Source organism: Podarcis gaigeae (assembly GCF_964106915.1).
Source record: "Podarcis gaigeae genome assembly, chromosome: 3".
In the NCBI taxonomy this organism is placed as follows: domain Eukaryota; kingdom Metazoa; phylum Chordata; class Lepidosauria; order Squamata; family Lacertidae; genus Podarcis; species Podarcis gaigeae.
This window is the reverse complement of record NC_139680.1, coordinates 79,635,570-79,656,646: the sequence shown is the minus strand read 5'-3', so window position 1 is coordinate 79,656,646 and position 21,077 is coordinate 79,635,570. Positions and strand designations below refer to the sequence as shown.

The following is a 21,077-nucleotide window of genomic DNA, read 5'->3' as shown; positions in this document are numbered from 1 at the left end:
CAAGAAGACCTTCTTAAACGAGCAATGCAAAGAAATAGAGGAAAGCAATAGAATGGGAAGAACCAGAGATCTGTTCAAGAAAATTGGAGATATGAAAGGAACATTTCGTACAAAGATTTCCATAATAAAGGACAAAAGTGGAAAGGACCTAACAGAAGCAGAAGACATCAAGAAGAGGTGGCAAGAATACACAGAGGAATTATACCAGAAAGAAATGGATGTCTCGTATACCCCAGGTAGTGTGGTTGCTGACCTTGAGCCAGACATCCTGGAAAGTGAAGTCAAATGGGCCTTAGAAAGCACTGCAAATAACAAGGCCAGTGGAAGTGATGGTATTCCAGCTGAACTATTTAAAATTTTAAAAGATGATGCTGTTAAGGTGCTACACTCAATATGCCAGCAAGTTTGGAAAACTCAGCAGTGGCCAGAAGATTGGAGAAGATCAGTCTACATCCCAATCCCAAAGAAGGGCAGTGCCAAAGAATGCTCCAACTACCGCACAATTGCACTCATTTCACACGCTAGCAAGGTTATGCTTAAAATTCTACAAGGAAGGCTCAAGCAGTATGTGGACCGAGAACTCCCAGAAGTGCAAGCTGGATTTAGAAGAGGCAGAGGAACCAGAGACCAAATTGCAAACATGCGCTGGATTATGGAGAAAGCTAGAGAGTTCCAGAAAGACATCTACTTCTGCTTCATTGACTATGCAAAAGCCTTTGACTGTGTCGACCACGGCAAACTATGGCAAGTTCTTAAAGAAATGGGAGTGCCAGATCACCTCATCTGTCTCCTGAGAAATCTCTATGTGGGACAAGAAGTTAAAGTTAGAACTGGATATGGAACAACTGATTGGTTCAAAATTGGGAAAGGAGTACGACAAGGCTGTATTTTGTCTCCCTGCTTATTTAACTTATATGCAGAATTCATCATGCGAAAGGCTGGGCTGGATGAATCCCTAGCCGGAATTAAGATTGCCGGAAGAAATATCAACAACCTCAGATATGCAGATGACACAACCTTGATGGCAGAAAGTGAGGAGGAATTAAAGAACCTTTTAATGAGGGTGAAAGAGGAGAGCGCAAAATATGGTCTGAAGCTCAACATCAAAAAAACGAAGATCATGGCCACTGGTCCCATCACCTCCTGGCAAATAGAAGGGGAAGAAATGGAGGTAGTGAGAGATTTTACTTTCTTGGGCTCAATGATCACTGCAGATGGTGACAGCAGCCACGAAATTAAAAGACGCCTGCTTCTTGGGAGAAGGGCAATGACAGGCCTAGACAGCATCTTGAGAAGTAGAGACATCACCTTGCCAACAAAGGTTCGTATAGTTAAAGCTATGGTTTTCCCAGTAGTGATGTATGGAAGTGAGAGCTGGACCATAAAGAAGGCTGATCGCCGAAGAATTGATGCTTTTGAATTATGGTGCTGGAGGAGACTCTTGAGAGTCCCATGGACTGCAAGAAGATCAAACCTCTCCATACTGAAGGAAATCAACCCTGAGTGCTCACTGGAAGGACAGATTGTGAAGCTGAGGCTCCAGTACTTTGGCCACCTCATGAGAAGAGAAGACTCCCTGGAGAAGACCCTGATGTTGGGAAAGATGGAGGGCACAAGGAGAAGGGGACGGCAGAGGACGAGATGGTTGGATAGTGTTTTCGAGGTTACCAGCATGAGTTTGACCAAACTGCGGGAGGCAGTGGAGGACAGAGGTGCCTGGCGTTCTCTGGTCCATGGGGTCACGAAGAGTCGGACACGACTAAACGACTAAACAACAACAACATCCCTTGACCTGCATGGTGATTATGATACTTTATTAAATTTGTATACTGCACTTCAACTGAAGATCTCAGGGCAGTTCACAGCATAAAATACAGAATAAAACAACAAAGTACTTAATAAAGACAAGAACAAAAACAAAATAAACCAAACACATGTTAAAGTACACAGACTGTTAATCAGCCAAAGACCCAGTTGAAGAAGAACATTTTCACCTGGTGCGTAAAGAAGTATAATGAAGGCGCCAGATGAACCTCTCTGGGGAGAACATTCACAAACAGGGAGTCATGGCAGAAAAGTCCGTGCTGCCACCCTCCAGACCTCTTGTGGAGGATGTACAGAGGTACCTCAGGTAACATACGCTTCAGGTTACATACACTTCAGGTTAAAGACTCCGCTAACCCAGAAATAGTGCTTCAGGTTAAGTACTTTGCTTCAGGATGAGAACAGAAATCGGGCTCCAGTGGCGCAGCAGCAGCAGGAAGCCCCATTAGCTAAAGTGGTGCTTCAGGTTAAGAACAGTTTCAAATTAAGTACGGACCTCCGGAACGAATTAAGTACTTAACCTGAGGTACCACTGTATACAAATGGTGATGATCACAGAGTCTGGGTCAGTTCATATGGGAAGAGGTGGTCCTTGAGGTATTGCGGTCCTGAGCAGTTTAAGGCTTTATAGATTAAAACCAGCATTTGGAATTGGAAACCCTATAGCTACTGCAGCCTTCAAGAAGGGTAGTTACACAAATCATCAAAAAAACCCACCCATCATGACCTTCATGTAATTCAGCAACTATGGGCATCTCGCCCTTACTTTGTGTCTCACCTTAATGTAATTTACTTGTCATTTTTTCAAACAGCTTCTGATAAATTGACAGATAAAACATTATGTTTGTGAGGGGTGGTGTGTGTGCAATCAACCACGTTTGAAACAAAGCAGGCAGGAAGATTCCATGAGCTGACTCAAGGGCTCAGTCAGAGGAGAAAGAATGTTATTCTAGGGTGGAACACAAATTGATAATAGGAACAAAATTGCCACATCATTTCCCAAGAATAATCCCATTAACTGGAGCAGAATCTACTTCTTTCTAAATTGATTTTGGCATTATTATACTCCATCCACCCAACATTATTCCAGAAGTCTGGTACCCTTCACCATAATGGGGGGCATGGGGGTGTGTGAGGAAATACCCTGCTGTGTACCGTACTTCTTCTTTTGTGTATTCTTAACTTTTAGTGAGGTGTAGTATTATGGACTGTACCAAAACCTTCGCAGCTTCGGTGACTCTGGAATCTTCTAACAAGCATTTTCTTCCATTATAAGCTCACAAGGCTTACAAATCATGTGCGTTTGAAATTCCATCAGACTGAAGGTGGAGGCACAAATGTTGCTTTGCAAATGGGTTTACGGAGAATAGCATACATCAATTAACCTATTTTAAATTGTGAGGAATTGGAAATGTTCGTCATTTTCTTTGCCCTGTACTAAGCTTTAATCTAAGCTCATGAGAGGATAAAAAAGCTCTAAACAACTGACTTGGAAAGCAAAGAAAAGAGAAGTTCTCTCAGATGTATGATTTTAAAAGATTGTGTTACATATCTAGAAAGCACCAGTCCTCTCCTTTTTATACCCTTTTATAATGTGAAAACACACTGGATGCTCAAGGAAATGAATGACAGGTGCATTTCAAACCAAGTAAATGAACCGTTTCTTCCCAGAGCAATAAACCAGCTAGTAATTTTGATTGTCACAAGAGATTATCACGGCAAATATGCAATCCTGTTTCTTCATTTAAAATGAAATGATAAGGTCCACAAACATTGGAAGTATAGATCCTTTCCCCCTCCAATGCCTGTGAAATGTATTTTTCTGCGATATGTTGAGTTACTGGCCTCAATGTAGACAATGCTAAACTGGGCTTACTGGGTTTCCTAGCTCAAAAAGAAATTGCACTACGAAGGATAGCAGAAGGCCGAATGTCGGGGAAGTCAAACATAGCAACTGCTTTCTCTTAAAACTCCTGCCAGAATACTGCAATTCTCAGCAGCACCCTGGAATACTGAGAACAATGGGAACTACATTCCCCATGATTCTCTGCATTCTTGGAAGGTGCTGTCATCATGTGCATCTGTTTCCAGGGCTGTGGGCTCATTTCACTAACCTGATGCCATGGAAGAGCCTGATGCCTTGAACCCTTGGCAAATAGTTCAGGCCTGGAGACATCAGGGCTGTAAAGATTAATTTCAGAATTAAACCAGAATGGGTATGGAAGGACACATAAAATACAATGTCTGAATCTTCCCACCTTACCAGCTCAATAGTAAACTACAACAATAATATCTGAGCTCAGATGGACGTAGGAAGAATGTAAAAGAAATTTAAATAACATTAAAATAAATGACCCCATCCTATCTGATCCTCCAAATGTTTGCTTGCATTGAATGGCTTTATTTTGCACAGGATATGGTTCTGGGTAGCATCAATGAGAAGGAAGTTACTTAACTGAAGAGCAGCGTTTTAATGTACCTTTTTACATATCCACATGGTGTTCTTACCTTGCTTAAGGTTCAAGCTAGTGCATGCCACCTCTGAACCGACATGTCTACAAATGTAAAGAACCTTGTATTGTCACAAGTTGGTAAGGTTATAGGTACATTTTCCCTTGGCTTGAGATCCAGAGAAATTAGAGATGGCAGCCTAGCTAGGCCCTGTGCCAAGTGAGAACCAGGATGGTGGTTGGACTTTGGTTGGTGACAGGAACTCTTAATAGAATTGGTTCCATGTAACAGCCTTACTCAATTGTCCTCGGGGGCCAGTCATGCTTGTGCTCCTTTAAATGGTTTAAGCACCTCCTGAATTGAGGTTCTAGCCTTCCTGGAGCTCATATTGGTAACTCATTTAGTATGTTGACTTAATTGAGGTGCTAAAAGTATTTTCTGGTTTGTTTGCTGTTTCCAATAGGATACATGAAGTTAAACGGAACAAAACCTTAGCACATTTCCCCTCAAATATCTTCCAAAATATTTACATTGTGCACTTTTCCTCAGGAAGGTGGTCCGGCAAATGTGCTTACACAGAATATGCTCCAATAATTTAACAGATTTATTACAGAAAATGATACTAAACAGCTATTTTATATGTCAGCTTTAAAGCTTGTGAAAAGCAACTAAACACATGCATAAGACCAGTACATAAATCAGCCCAATAAAACAGCTTTGTAAATATTTATGCACTCAGTGCTCTCAGTTTCACGCTCGCTTCCTTTACCTCCACCTCTTAAATTTCCTCTCTCTTTAGTTTATGGCTGTGAGTGGTTTTGGTTGTCTGCCTGGCATTGCTTAATTACTTACTGCTTCCTCTGGTATCATGTACCATAATCCTAAATCTTCACAAACTCTGATTACCTTAGGAATTGGATGCAGTTATTCCATTAAGTCTAAATGGAACCCTTGTGGGAGTAAAAGGGGACTCTACAGGGTGAATTTACTGCCTCGGTGGTAGTAACACATTGGAGGTAGCGGCCAGGCAAAAGTGGGCAAAGGGCCAATCCCCACTGCTAGTGAAAGAGCCCGCAGTTCTGTGCTGATTTCTTCCTCTTCCCCACATTAGCTCTGGTGCCTTCTTGCTCAGGCAGCTGGAGGGCAGTTCACTCAGTCAGCCTTTCCGTTTCTTTGAGGCATTGGAATGCTAATGGAATTGAGATATTGAATGGGGGTGTACAGAAATGGGGAACCTCCAGGTCTTGTTGGACCACATCTTATTATCCATGACGACTGGCCATGTTGGCTGTGGCTGATGGAAGCTGGAGCGAAGGGCAGGCAGGGCACAGTCCTGTTCTCAGTCAGTGAACATGTGGCGCAATGATAGGACAGTCCGCTTTGCACCTCAGTATAAAAGGCTAGTTGATATACATTTAGAAACATAGGAAGCTGCCATTCACTGAGTCAGACCATTGCTCCATCTAAGTCAGTGTTGTCTCCACTGACCAGCAGCAGCTACAAGATTCTAGACTGGGTTCTTTCCCAGTTCTACCTGGCAGTGCCAGTGATTGAACCTGGAACCTTCTGTATGCAAAGCAGATATTTATCTCTTTAAATTTCTTGATGTGTTATTACTTGGCTCCTCAACACATTATGATTTGTGACTGAATATGTGAACTGAATCTACTGCAGAGTAATTTTGTTCATTCATTAATCACCCCCTTCTACCTTTCCATCCAGTGGGCCCACAAGATGGTATACAATTTGTGTATGCAGTGATTGCTCTATGGTGGGTCATTGGCACATGCAAGTCAGTACTTAATGTTGCAGTTGCTAGGTGATGGCCACACATGTGCAGACCAGCCCAGAGTGATGAGAGGTCTCCAGTATGATAAAATTGCCAAATATCACACCATGCGAAAGCTAGAAAGCAAGGATCTCTGAAAAAGCTGTTGACATGATCTTACCATGTTGCACGTGTTTCACTCATTGGAGCATTTTTACTAGTAAATATAGAGGGGAAACCACCTCATGGTGAGTACTTAACCGAAAAGGTAGATCAACCCCTGGGCCATTTGCAAATGGTTACTATTTAGTTTCATAGAAAAGGGTTGGTGCTGTTTCTTGTGGGGAAATGGGGTGCTCTCTCCAGTGACTTAATATGGCACATTCTGGTTGGACCATAGTTTATTATCACCCTGTGCTGGAAAGACACAGCTGGACTATTCATCTAACTATGGTATGAAAAGTTCTGGAGCTTTGCCATAATGTAAAAATTAACATGCTATCTAAGAACTCTGAGAGATAATAAAACTACAGACTCATTCTGCACAAACTGGCAAGATTTTATTTCGTTTATTGATAATAATGATGCATGCATACAGGTGCCAGACCAATACACCTGTTTCTTCTTTTAGGAGCAAGTGGAAAAAGCAGCTGCTTTCAAACCAACAACATGCTGATCTCTTACAAAGCAAAATGATAGTTTCCCCTTTAACTATCTAACCCAGCTCACCTCCCTATATTTTCCAACATATCCTCTTGCTTATTCAACTTTTTGCTATCATGGGCTCCTTGGGGAGGAAGGCTGGTGCATAATTTCAATAAATAAATAATATGCAGATGGCTGTGCTGATCCTATGTTATTTTTGTTTTGTATTACGTTATGTGTTTGTTTCTTTGAGATACATAATTTTCAAAATTAGCACACCCCCAAAGGAAAAAATAAAAAAGAAAAGCCCTTGCGCCATTTGGGGTTTGTATCTAAGTTTCTTCCTGCTGCCGTAGCTACACTACAAGATTATTTTTGTAAATAGCATGAAGAACTGCCAGCAAGAATTGATAAATGTTTGATCAAATGGGTTGTTTTCCTTTCCTGAACGACCCTGATCCTGAATAGTTTACACCACTGTATAAATCTTGCAGCTGCAGAGTGATTGCCTTTAAAACACTGACATTTCCAGTACATAATATTGCAAGTAATTAGTGACACCAGGGCATTACATGTGTTCCTTGTGCTACAAACAAGCAGCCTAACTCTGTCTTCATCTCTGTGTGTGAATGTAAATCAGGAATAATGGCAGTGCAGTTAATAGGGAGTACTGGTCCCATCAGATTAGTGGGAAAGAAAGCATAAACTGTTATCAGGATAGATCCATCCTGTATGCTAGTAAAGCAAAAGGTGCTCAGGTTTGTTTTGGAACGTTGCCGTAGAATGAAATCCCATAGTCAAGAGATTCTGACAGGCACGTAGGTCTATATAAAATGGCTTTTTCAGTTGCTGCTTTCTAAACGTGTTGAGAAGTATCCAGAAAATGAATAAAGGTGGCTATTTCACACCAACACTGTAGCTGCTACTACAATTGTTGACTAGATGTCTATTATCTTTACAGTGTTCATTATTTCAGGAATCCTCACAATGCTCCTGTAAGGTTGGCCAGTATTAATGCTCCCAAGAAATAGTATATTTTCTGGAACCAATTACTGAGTTTGTGGCTGAGGAAGGATTTGACCTGGGGATTTAACTGGCTCACATTCTTAGCCACTATGTTTTTGAGGATCAATTTGCTTGTGCTGGGCATTTTAGGTATTGCAAGCCCCTTGGCCATTTTTGCAGACACACATTGTATTTTATTGTGTGGCTAGGAAAATGGAAGCCCTCAGAATTGAAGTTGTGAATATGTTTCACTGTTGTGTATTCTGCATCCTGCTGTCCCCCATGGACTCTTCCCCCAGGCTCTGTGAAGATTCGGAATAGAGACCCTGTCTCCACATTGAAAAACCTCCCATGGAAATGAAACTGTCTCAGCACTGCTGTGATAGAAAGCCTCTTTGTTTAACACGAAGCATAGAGAGAGCTATTGTGCTGCCGAACTGAGGTGTGCAAATTGCTCCCACCCCTGTCACTTTCTAACAGGATAATGTGAAAGTCATTCTGCAGGGACAGGAAAAATAATAATTTGTTAATTCCCCTCAGTATTCCACACTTCTTCGCCGTGTAGCTAATTTTCTCTGAATACCTTATTAACATTCACAATGGCTTTGCAGGCCCACCCTAATAGCTCTCCACTGAGGCAGGAACTGTGAAGGTGAGAGCTGACAAAGATGCTATGATGATTTTTCTCCCTTCCATGCTTCTAGGGTTTATTATTCTGGCTTCCATCCTTTGAGAGCCGTCCAGATGATGAGAGTGGCCAAACTCCAGTGCAGTCACGACTTGTTTCCTCAGGCCCTGGAAACCTTGAAGGAGGTTAGTTTTGCTCGTTCTGCTTCTACCCTTTCCCCTTTCCTTCGCTCTCTAACTGCTGCCATTTTCCTCACCCTCCCAGCTCACCCCCGCTGCTGAAATATTAACCACCAGTCGTTTTCCACCCACCCCACCTCCACATTTCCTTTTATCCACACTGGTACCGTAGGCAATAGCTGCGCAGTGAGGTGATGGGTCATTGCTACTTACCTAGTTTCCAGGGGTGACTTCCTTTAATATCAGTTGTTGGTAATTACTGTTCAGTAGCTGGGGGGTATCATTAATCACCCCTAACCTTGAGTGGCAAGCAGCTATTAAGATGGACGAATGAAAGAGTATTTCAGTGCCTTAGTCTGCTTCTCATGCTCCCTTTAAAATATTGATTATGTTCTGCCTAGCTGCGTGGGGAATACAGACTAAGGAGTAGGTGAAAACACATCTATGTGTCGGTAATCCTAGACAAGGAAGGGGTACTATATCGATCTGAAACTTTTAGATTAGGATTTTAACATAAAAACAGCAGAGGGGGACCAAAATCTTAAATTGGTAGGCTGGCATTTTATTTTTGACAAACATCATGTTCAAATGCTGCCATTGACAATAACACCTGATTTTCAGCTGGAAGTCTGAGTTGGAAAGCAAATGCCCCTTGAATTCTGACAAGTTTTTAATTAACAATGTCTTTTAAAAGTCACTGTGAGTGGAAGACAGTGGTGGCTGTACTGCATTTTATATTGTCAATTTGCCAGAGAGATTCTAATTGAATCAAGTGCAAAATGGATTTTAGGATAATTTTTGTTTTTAATGGGGGGTGTTATGATATTTGATTTTTTAAAAAGAAAGAAGAAACCTTAACAGACTTCCTTTTAGAATTGTTAATAGTTTGCTGGCTGATTCAGGATTAAAATCTGTCTCAAATGCACAAATGTCCATATATTTGGAGTGGAACATTTAGTACTTCTGCTTTGTGGACATGGTATGTGCATTCTTGCATTGTGATCACTTCATATTTGTTAAATCTGTGACCCACCTCATTCTAAGAAGTAGCAACACTCTGTTATCCCCATTGAACAAAATACCTTCCTATATATTAATTCAATATAGTGAATTAAAATTATCACCTTAATCCTGAGCTTTAAAGGTAGCCCAAATAAGAATATTTACAGCACCTAGGGAAAAATATTACAGCTTTACACACACACACACACACACACACACACACACACACACACCCTCCACACATTCTGTTACGGTAATAGTGTGCTATTCCACATGAGCTCAATTGCTTGCTATTCCTATGCTTAATTCAGCCAGCAGCTGCCTTATTTGGAGTTTCTCGTCATGAGCTTGTGATAGAGTCACAAAGTGCAAGTCACACAAAGTGTTACCAGATGTCCCCGGTTCCCGGGGACAGTCCCCAGATTTGCAAATCTGTCCCCAGAATGTCCCCAGATTTGCAAATCTGTCCCAGGGAAACGTGGCAGCGGCAGCCTCAGCAGCCCGGAGCCAGCCTGGTAGCGCATTTGGCTCTGGCTGGCTTCAGGAGCTGCTCGCTGCCGTGGCGCCCGCCATTTTTCCTGTGCCATGGCAGCGAGCAGCTCCTGAAGCCAGCCAGAGCCATCTGCGCTAACAGGCTGGCCCCTCCTGAGCAATTGCCGCCCACCCATGACTCCCGAGCCTCCCCTGATCTGTCAGAGGGAAGGGGGAAGGGGGAAGGAGATCAGGGAAGGCTCGGGAGTCACGGGCGTGCGGCGTGCCGTTGCCCAGTTTTTAAAAAAACTCTGCGCATTTATGTTTCACAGGGTGTGAAAGAAGGGCTTTGCACCTTTATACAATATGCGTGCGTGCTTGGGCCCAGGGTCTTTTGCCTCACCATCCCCACCTTGTTGCTACTCAGCTTCAAAAAAAAAAAAAAAAGGGTCCCTGGATTCATTGAAAAAAATCTGGTAACCATAAGGTACATAGCACATATTTGTGAATACACAGTATAACATTCTGACAGCTGCCTTGCTTACTGCACTTAACTAATTGTACCTTTTTAAACTTGTAAGTGTATCCTAAGTACTAGTGTGACTTTCTTTGCTAAGGGCTTAGATCAAATGAGGATTCTGAAATTCAGTTGAACCGGTGCAATACTTATGCATGATAATGGTTAGAACTTGAATTGTTTTTGGATTTTATGGTGTTCAGTTCTGTACTACATCACTGATCCAGTTGAACTCAAGACCATGTGCTTACAGAGTTGCAGGTCGCCTCTTATCTAGGCACTGACCAGGCCTCTCCTCCCTCCTTGCACTGTTTTGGAGATTCCCCTGACCCTCCGCCAAGCCATTTTCGGGGGGGGGGAGTGGGGAACCCCCATTGCGCTAGCAGACGTCCTTGCATGGGCTTCGACTGCCGGGTCCAGTTAATTGAAACTGGCTCGTTATTTAAATAGTGCACAAGAGAAATGGCATAGTCCTTCCTGAGCTGCACTGTTTCAGACTGCAGCTGGGAGATGTCAGAGACTGCAGTCGCATATAACCTCCCTGCACATGGGAAGGGATCTAGTCTGCTGCCACTATACCCTGTGATACAGGAAGGTTGGTTCTGAGTGATTATAATAATATATCAACTTGTCAGCCGAAATATATATTCCATCTGTATCAATCCCCTGCCGGGAAAAGCTCAAAGGAACATGAGCAAAAAGCCCTTCTGCTCCAGAGTGATGCTGAACTCTTTCTGACTATATGTCATTTGAACTGGTTCTTTCCAGCTTGCCCTGTGCATTATTAACTGCATGTGTGATTAAAGTAAAATGAGTATGGCTTTCTAGGCATTTGTCCTTCCTTTGCTGCCTCTAACAGGCATTCATTTTAATCAAGGGACAAAGGAGAAACAGAAATGATTTCCTCAATACTCTGTCCTTTTGCTTTGTAGAGCATCAGCATGATGGAGTTTGCTTCCTCCTTTCATCATGACTGAGCGGTGCGGCAGCATATTTGCATACTGTTACATACGCTGATGTTAGGTACCCTGTCCAATCCCAATGCAAATTAGACACAAATGAATGTGCTGGGCTTTTATTTGCATTCAGAGACACATTCATACCAATTATCTAATGAGGCTTTATATTCTTGGGTAAGACAACTGTGTGGCTTCTGATACCGTGGCCTGTCTCGTATTTGTGTGCACAGAACAGTAATAATAAATAATAATAATAAAACCAATTCCTTAAATCATGAGAGAAGCCACTGGTCCTACGGTGCTCAACAGTCATTATGATTGTTTTATCCTGTGGAGGAAACAGCTTTTGTGTAATGACTTCTGTATGCACACATTGTAATATTTAGCTTAGGCTGCAATCCAAACTCCTTTTCCTGGGAGTAAGCCCCACTAAATTCAATATGACTTACTTCTGAGTAGTCATGGTTAGGAGTGCATGGTTAGTGTGCATGCATTTTCTGATCAACCCATACACATAGCCCAAACCAGGCACATAGCTCCAGCTCCCGCAGTCAGTTTCTTGGACAGCATTGCATGCAGATCAACGCACGATTTGAGCTACTCTTGCTATCGGTTTAGATTTTTGTTGTCCTTCAGTTCCTTTGCACCTTATGGTGCCCCTGCTGTCTTCGCAAATGAGCTTCTCTGGAAGCAGGACCTGCTTATGGAAAGTGTTGAGGCCATGTTCTCCACAGCTCCTAGATCTTCATGACTCCGCTCCACTCTAAGCCTGTTGGTGTCATCCTGTCATCCTGCACTGAGTAGCTGCTGATAACGGGGCAAATCTCCTCTAGTGTGGCCACCTGTGTCTGTATTCCTTTTTGGACATCTGCAGATGAAGAGCGTTGTAAATGCGCAAAACGAAAGCAAAATTAAAAGAAAAAGCAGAACTTTCCAGCCAGAGCAGTTGAGAGGCATGCAATAAAGAATGATGGATTACTTGTCTGTCTTTTCAGGCTTATGATATCATGAAAGTGACCCATGGGGCAGAACACAGCCTAGTGCAAGACTTGATGATGCTCAAGGAAGACTGTGAGGCTGGCCTGCCATTAGAATGAAGAAGACCTGCAACTCACTACTGTGCAGAAGGAGAATGGAGAGCAGACATGGGAGAAAGAAAATGACTCCCTACACAACCTATGTAGCTGTCAAGATCTCATTAATCAAAGAACAGTTAGGAAAAGGTTCCAGTTGTTTTGGTGTGTAACTTGTATATTGTTTCTTCTGCTAATTCTTCAAGGGACCTTTCACACCAGTTTCTTGATATTTCCACCAGAAGTATGCTGTCTGCAAAACAACGTGTTGACAAAGGAACTTGGACAGTTCTTGGTAAAAGTACAATATACTGTTAATGACGTAGAAAATGATAATTTCTGGAAATGATTTTCTTCATTTATCATGGTAGCTAAGGTACTCTTTATATGTCATGGTAACCAATATTAAACAAAAATAAAATCTTATATCCAAAGTATTTGAATTCCATTTTTTTGCTGCTTTCTCTCCTGCATTGCATCACTTCTTTTCCTTTCACATGCTGTCATTTTGAGACATGGAATGATCCTGTGGATGAATTTGTTTTACATCCTTTCCAGTTTTAGTTTGCCTAGAATATCCACCATTAAGTACCATTAATTTATTAACCATGGAATTTGCCAATGCAAGATGAATCTGTTCTTCTAAAGCTGTAAATCGATTCATCTCCTCCATACTGATTCCTTTGAGTTATATAGACTTAATATCATCTGAGCTTGATTGGTGCATGTCTTGGAGTAGTTTTCTGCCTTTATTGGGTTCAAGAGGGATGAGGTAGGTTTCATAGGAAGGAAGGAAATCATATACACACTGATTACTAGTGAGTAAACTCAACTGAACATAATTAGATTTTCTTCTGTCTTAACATGCATAGGATTAAAATGCAGCCTTCTCTGTCATTCAGACACTGTGCTTAGCCTTGTACTTATGCCCAGGAAAGTGATTTCATGTACGCAGCATTTGGAAAAGTGGTTACCAGTTCTTACCATATGTTTTTGTTTTTTTAATCTGCATGTGTTCATATCTTCCTTTGCAACCAAGAAACAAGGAAATGCCTTATTCCAATTCAGACTGTTGGTCAATCTAGCAATCTGACTGGCAGCAGATCTCCAGGGTGTTGGGCTAATAGACCCTGCTAGAAATGAAATCTTAAAATTCCCAAAATCTGCAGTGGCTACCAGTCAATTCACTAATAATATAAATACAGCCCGTTGTTTCTGATAGCAGCTACCGTGGTACCTCGGGTTAAGAACTTAATTCGTTCCGGAGGTCCGTTCTTAACCTGAAATTGTTCTTAACCTGAAGCACCACTTTAGCTAGTGGGGCCTCCTGCTGCCGCTGCGCCGCCGGAGCACGATTTCTGTTCTCATCCTGAAGCAAAGTTCTTAACCCGAGGTACTATTTCTGGGTTAGCGGAGTCTGTCACCTGAAGCATCTGTAACCTGAAGCATATGTAACCCGAGGTACCACTGTATTTGTTACCCCAGTTTGCTGCGTTCTTGGGAAAGTCTTTTAGCTTCACCTCATATTTAGTGTGAGGAAGGGCCATAGCTCAGCAGGAGAACATCTGCTTTACATGCAGAAGGTGCCATGTTCAATCCCTGGCATCTGCAAGTAGGCCTGGGAGAAATCCCTGTCTGAAGCCCTGGAGAGCTGCAGCCAGATGGTGTAAGCAATGCTGAGCGAGGTGGACCAATGGTCTGACTTAGCATAGGCCGCTTTCAATGTTAACAACAATAATGCATTGGAAGAGTGAGAAATTGCCACTGAGCAAGGGATGTGGGTGGTGCTGTGGGTTAAACCATAGAGCCTAGGACTTGCCGATCAGAAGGTCAGCGGTTCGAATCCCCGCAACGGAGTGAGCTCTCGTTGCTCGGTCCCTGCTCCTGCCAACCTAGCAGGTCGAAAGCATGTCAGAGTGCAAGTAGATAAATAGGTACTGCTCCAGTGGGAAGGTAAACGGCGTTTCCGTGAGCTGCTCTGGTTTGCCAGAAGCAGCTTAGTCATGCTGGCCACATGACCCGGAAGCTGTATGCCGCAATAAAGCGAGATGAGCGCCGCAACCCCAGAGTCGTCAATGACTGGACCTAATGGTCAGGAGTCCCTTTACCTTTACTTAAGACATTTTAGCCAGTGCACTTAATTTTTTAAGCCTTAAGTAGATGTTAACAAAGCCAAATATTTCTGTGAGAAATTTAAACAGAAACCATTTACATGTTTTGAAAGCTTTAAATAATAATAATAATAATAATAATAATAATAATAATAATAATATCAGTATTTATCTGCCAACCATCTGACTGGGTTGCCCCAGCCACCCTGGGCTTCCCCGAACAGAATATTAAAAACACAGGTAAAACATCAAACTTCTAAAACTTCCTTATACAGGGCTGCCTTTAGCGTTTGTCCCTGTTCCCCTCCTCCACCAGGACAGTTTACTGCTTCCTTCCCATCCATGACTGTCATTTTATTAATCTCTAGTCAGCTTCTTCACAACAATAACTTGACACCATTCGGTGAGAATACATTTCTGAGAAAATGAACACTCCAGGCATGCTTTGCAGCCTCATCTCATGAATGCAAACGCTGGAGACTCATCTCCCCTCAAGTGGTTTGAGCAAGTTAGTGTAGCATTGTGCACTTGAAAAATTGAAATTTCGGGAAAGGTTGAGTCATGTCAGCCACCCAAGGAGTGCAATAATCCAAGGAGAACTGTTGTTGTTGTTGTTTTAATGGCTGGTTAAGAAAGGGAAAATGTTCAAGGGGAAGGCCAGATCCAGGCATTAAGGACCAAACTGGAAGTTTAGTAAATTGCATCAATTCAATTAATTTGCATGTTAAAACAAGTGCTCATAGAATATGTGTGGTGGGACACTTAATAGGCTTAGGACCATGTGTGAGCCAGTAAAGGGAGTTTCTTTTCACCATAGTCTCAGTGAAAATTGTCCCAGCAGCTGATATTTGCAGTGGTGGGAAGCCTCTGTTAAACCTGTCCCCGTGGTCCTGCTTCTGCCCTCACAGCTGCTATTTTCATTTTTTAATGGTGCCATGTTAATTGTATCCACACAGTGGCATTTCTAGTTAGGCTCTTAGCAGTGTTACTGCTGCTGCAAAGTTTTAAAGAGATGGGCAGCTCATTCTACCATTTAGTGGTGCTGCTGTCTCCAGATAGGAGGTGTGACACTCTGCTGAAAGGATAAGCCTGAAAATCACTATACGAATATCCCAAAGGCATATTATATTTCCTACCTCTGCTGGGCACATATGTACCTGAAATTTTGGAGATCTAGTACGCTATATGTGTAAGCAGTGCCTTTATTGTGATAGTCCTTACTAGAGTGGAGAACTGGCACCTCTTTAACCTCTTCCCCCCCCCCTCTGCTGAAGGCAGCCATCTTTTGCTGGTAGTCACAGCACATTAATCAATATGGAACTACCATCACCTCATCTTTTTTACACCCACACCCACTGTGTGCGTAAGGTGCTCACATATAGCAAAGGTAGACCCTTTGATAATTATTTTCTGGAGACCTTCTGAGTGGGAGCTTCACCAAAAGTATGGTTGTACCTTGGAAGTTGAATGGAATCCGTTATGGAAGTCCTTTCGATTTCCAAAATGTTTGGAAACCAAAGCACGGCTTCTGATTGGTTGCAGGAAGTTCCTGCAGCCAATCGGAAGCCGTGGAAGCCCCCTTGGACGTTCAGGTTCCAAAGAACGTTTGCAAACCGGAACACTCACTTCCGGGGTTGTGGTCTTCGGGAGCCAAAACGTTCGACTTGCAAGGTGTTTGGGATCCAAGGGATGACTGTACTGCTAATTACATTTCTTAGAAAATTTCCTAACTTGGGCTGTAAATCTCTTACTGTGCGATCCTCAATAAGTGTACTGAGAAATAAGCCCCTCTGAGTAGATAAAGGATTGCAGTTTTTGATGAATAAATCTGGAATGCCTGCCTCAGTAGTTATGTAGCACATTAAATATATTAAACCTACGTTGTCATACAAACATTCCAGAGTAGGTCACAATGATTCTTATTCTTAGAGAGAAAGTATGTTGACTAAATGAATGCACAAAATTTTGTAATTTTGAATCTGGTTCCCAAATAACCCAAAAGGGAAGATGCTGGATTGAGATATACCATGCATTTTGGAGACATTCAGTTTAATGAGGGACACAATTATTTGTTACATGGAGGCCAACTGCTAAACCACTAGACCTGGTGAGGAAAAGGATACATTTGTCCGTTTCGCAAACAGATTAAACAAACATTGGTACTCCCAGGATGTACACTTAACATTTGACGTGGAGGCTGTCAAAGTTTCACATCTTTTGTATAGAAATGGAAAGTACTCCCTTTCATTGATTGCAGTTTATTTCATTCTCTGTGTTTCCTCTCGGCAGGAGCAATAAATGAAACAGACATTTATTTTAGTTTGAGAGTTATTTGTTGGACAATTTAATTTCTGCAGGGTAAATGTTGGAGAGAGACAGAGAGCAGCAAAGGCAGAGGGGACCTTGTTGCTCTCACTGTTCTTTACACACAGTGTGGGTGATGCTGGAAAAACAAAACCAGCCAGTTATAAAGCTCAATGAGATTTGAATAATAACTTTGTGCTGACTAGTTAAATAGCAATTTGTACTCTTATCTGTTTTACTGTATTTGCAATGTGTCACAAGCCACCTCAATAACGTCTGTTAGTAATTATTATTATTATTATTATTATTATTATTATTATTATTATTATTATTATTATTTACTATTAGTACTATTATTATTAGAGTTAGAATTAGAATTAGAAATACTACTAGATAAAAAATATGTATATTGTGCTTGGGATAACATGCAGCCCAGAGATATAAATGATAAAACCTGAAATTTCAGTTCAGTATAATTTCTACATTACAACAGAACCAAATTCAGTGCAATGTATGATAATGGTAATTCTACCTACAGGCCAATTTCTGTCTTCTCACATGATATACAATTTGCTGAAGGATCTGTCTCTGTTTAAAACAGTAACACTTTTTTTGCTCCTCACACCGAAGTTTCTCAGAAACTACATTTTCTGTTGCATTTGATCTGACAGCTTCCCTTAAATTCATCACAGACGATATCAGTGGCAGCCAAGGGAGTAAAAAAGTCAGCAGAATTGATTTGTTGGAAGATTGGAGAGTGGCAGCCTAGACTGTGGGCACGAGGCTCTGATGTTGCTTGTTAGCAGTAAGACCATCTAACAAGAGATTTTCGTATAATATCATTTATGTTGCTTCCTTTACCACAGTAGAATGCTTTCTCCTTGAGTCCACGGGTGGGTCATCTGTGCTCATAAAGTAAGATCAGATTCACTCTCTTAGTGACTGCTGCATCTTTATCTTTAAAGGCAAAAAGTAGGGGAAGCCAGGGAAAACCACAGAACCATGGAAATCCACATGCCCTTCAGTTCAATTCATTCAGGGTTGTAAATCTTTGAAGGTTGCTGGCACATTCTGCTCTTTAGTGAATGTGCCACTGAGATCCTGTTCTCTGCTCTCTCAATGCAAAATATTATGTTGACTGCTACACCAAAGACATTACTTCTGGGTAGTGGGTCCACACTTCTAGAATGCTGTCCCCCATGAAATAATCTTCAAATTTTCTGAAGATTTCAAGATGGGAAAATGAAAAGAAAGAAAGAAATTGCTTCCCCCATTTTCCCTTTTTGATGTGTTAATTCCTACTGTTCAAGGGGTTGTAATGTACTTTTGATTGTATAGTTATTGCGGTTTGTTGTCTTTTTGTTAAATTGCGCGTATTGCCGCGGAGGGAGGGGCAACTGTGTTCCATAAGGTGGCCAGGCAATAAATAAATAAACACACTAAAACCTAATTGATTTTAGTGGGGTTGGGTACCCCACTAGTGGGGTTGGGGTAAGGGTCTCCAGGTTTTGCCCTGTATATTAGGATCAAAACATGAGTGGTCCGCTCCCCGCCCCCCACTTTGTGGCAAAGGAAAAATAAGTTTTATTCTCAATAGGATGGGTGAATATGTCACTTTCCATTCCTGCAGTGTCTCATTCTTCCAATGTTCCATTCAGTTTTCCACATTTCTACATCAGTTTCTGGTTTGTTTTTTAAAAAAATCTCATAAAATGTGCAAATTTCTCCTACTACCCATTTTTGTGTGCAATTTTGCATATTGTACACATTGATGCAAAACAATCTCCCCTCATATAATGCATTTTAGTGTGTTATTTTCAGTAGTATTTTCATTTATATGCACGCTTATCACTAGTATGTGCATTTTTGTGCACAGTGATCGGCTGCAGAACCGCATGGCAAAGTTTGAATAAGTGAATTTCAAAGGATAGCTGTGTTCACAAATGCCTTTGGAAAATGAAAAAAAAAAGTTTTCTTTTAAATGTGAACTGAATTGAATTTCCTGATTTTCCTGATTATCAGAAGTTCAGATATGAGATGACTTCTGTGCCATCGCCTTGGCAAAGTGCTGCAGGAATCACAGGAACCAAGCTAGTGACTGCTGAACTGTCCACAGGGAGATGCTGGTTCACAAATTGTGTCTCTGAATGAGTGAGCCCAGCTGGGACCTATATGATATCATGTCATACAACCTTAATATTTGCCTACTGGTGTCTCTTCTTAGAACAAAATCAACATATTTATTTTGTTTTTGCAATGGCCCTGGACGCTATATATAATTCTTTACCTATAATTATTTTGAGAGATTGTAGGTTTGAAAAAGGGACTGTAGAGATTCGTTCTCCAAAGAAAATGAAGAATTCACTCTTAGTAATTAGGCTCTGCTCAATCCTATGTATCTAGACCATCTAACCAATTCCCAGTAGCTCTTAATGAGATTGAGACTTCTTAAATGTACATATACATAGAGTTGGGGTTGCCAGTGTAGCTCTTGAGTGTGCAATGGCACCCTTGAGAGCTTCCTCTGCTGCCCCCTGCTCACTGTTGCCATTGTTTTGAGGTGGCAAGGGTGATTGCCCCATTTAAAAGCTCTCTGGGTATCATTGGAGCAATCATCTTCCTAGCCACACCTACCTCACAGGGTTGTTGTGAGGATAAAAGGAGGAGGAGGAGGAAAACATTCCAACTTGAGCTATTTGGAGAGAAAGTAAATGTAATAATAAATTAGTGAATTATCACAGAGCTAGATTTGCTGATATATCTCATGCCTGTGTGCCCTCCTTTATCTCCTTTTACAGATGTTAAAACGAAGTACTGCAAAAGCCCATTCTGTACGTTTTTTCTATAGCTATAAGAAAAAACAGCATGATAGAAAATTGGCATTCCTGGAGGGTTAATACTGTTCTGTTAACAACTGCCAGAGCAAGTAATTCATCATGCCTCGCCATTGGGAAGCCGGAAGATTCATTTCTGAATAATCAGTGGCAAAAAGAACCAATAAATAATAATATTTAAAGGTCATTGTAAAGAAGAGATAGAATGTGATTGTCCCCTTCCCCCTTTTTTCTAAAGCCTTTTATGTGAGAATTAGTCAAGAATTTATGGCAAAATGTAGAGACAATCTGAAATTGCCTTTCATACCATTTTGCACTTATTATGAATATTTATTCGGTTTGGCCTTTATGACAAGTCTGCAACTCAAGAACATGGAGGGGAGTGAATTGAGAAATGGTCCTTAACGTCGTCTCTTTAGAGGCATTCTAATACTTTAAGATAGTTTAAAAAATAAAAAGTACCACACCCAGGATTTCACATGTGAGCTTGAAATGAAGTCAAGTCAATCAGTGACGAGAACACCCGATGATATGATTCTCTGTAAGCCAAGACAGCTTCATAGAAAATCCTGATTTTAGCTACTAATTGTCCATGTTTCATCATACCTGCAAAGAGCCTCGTTAAATCAACAGCATCACAAATTTTTGAAGCATCCAGATTTTTGAGGCCTTAGCCTTTTCAACAATCACTACACATCTCACTTCTGTACGGGTGGAACTCCTATAACTTCTTATTAGCTGTAGATAGAGTGAAATCTCTGTCCCCATTTACGAAACAGAAACCCAACCAAAACAACAGGATTCTTTTGTGGCAGCAAACACCATGTTGTGCAGTAGAGAGACTTACTTACAATGAGATTCATCATATTTTTACAGTCCTCCCAAGTGATGATGGCTACAAATGCTAGTTCTGCTTACTACCTTTTTCTACCTCCTCCAAAAATGTTAGGACAATGTGCAGGGGTTTCTCCCATATTATCCTCTCAAAAATACTATGAGGTAGGTTAGGCTGAGAGATTGTCACTGGCCCAAAGGTCACCCAGCAGACTTAATGGCTGATCAGGAATGTGAATCTTCTCTTCCCCTCCCCCTTACTCTTTCTGCTTATCAGAGTTTGGGATTAGGAAGTGGATAGACAGCTGTGCTTGTGCAGGCATCTGAAATGTTATTTTAATAGTATGAAGTACAAAGTCTGCCACTTGAATAATAACAAGCATCAGATGAAGGAGGAATCGGAAAGAAAGAGATCTGAAGCTGAACATAGGATTATTGAGAGTCAGAAATACAGCTATAAAAATGGAACATT

General features: G+C 41.4%; 1 protein-coding gene across 9 annotated transcripts in view; it reads left to right on the top strand.

Moving 5' to 3' along the window:
• The window catches only part of SMYD3 (SET and MYND domain containing 3), a gene marked incomplete at its 5' end in the record, with an annotated part of 364,396 nt that overhangs the window by 337,647 nt on the left and 5,672 nt on the right, over positions 1-21,077 (top strand). For 4 of the 9 annotated variants that reach the window (XM_083732615.1, XM_083732614.1, XM_083732617.1 and 1 more), the window contains 2 exons: positions 8,398-8,506; positions 12,445-12,959. In XM_083732615.1, the coding sequence (XP_083588741.1) occupies positions 8,398-8,506; positions 12,445-12,546 (211 nt within the window). In that variant the 3' untranslated portion in view covers positions 12,547-12,959. Of the gene's footprint in view, positions 1-8,397; positions 10,101-10,180; positions 12,425-12,444; positions 12,960-21,077 lie in introns of those variants that run through there. The other 5 variants (XR_014562537.1, XR_014562538.1, XR_014562539.1 and 2 more) reach the window with 2 other exon arrangements.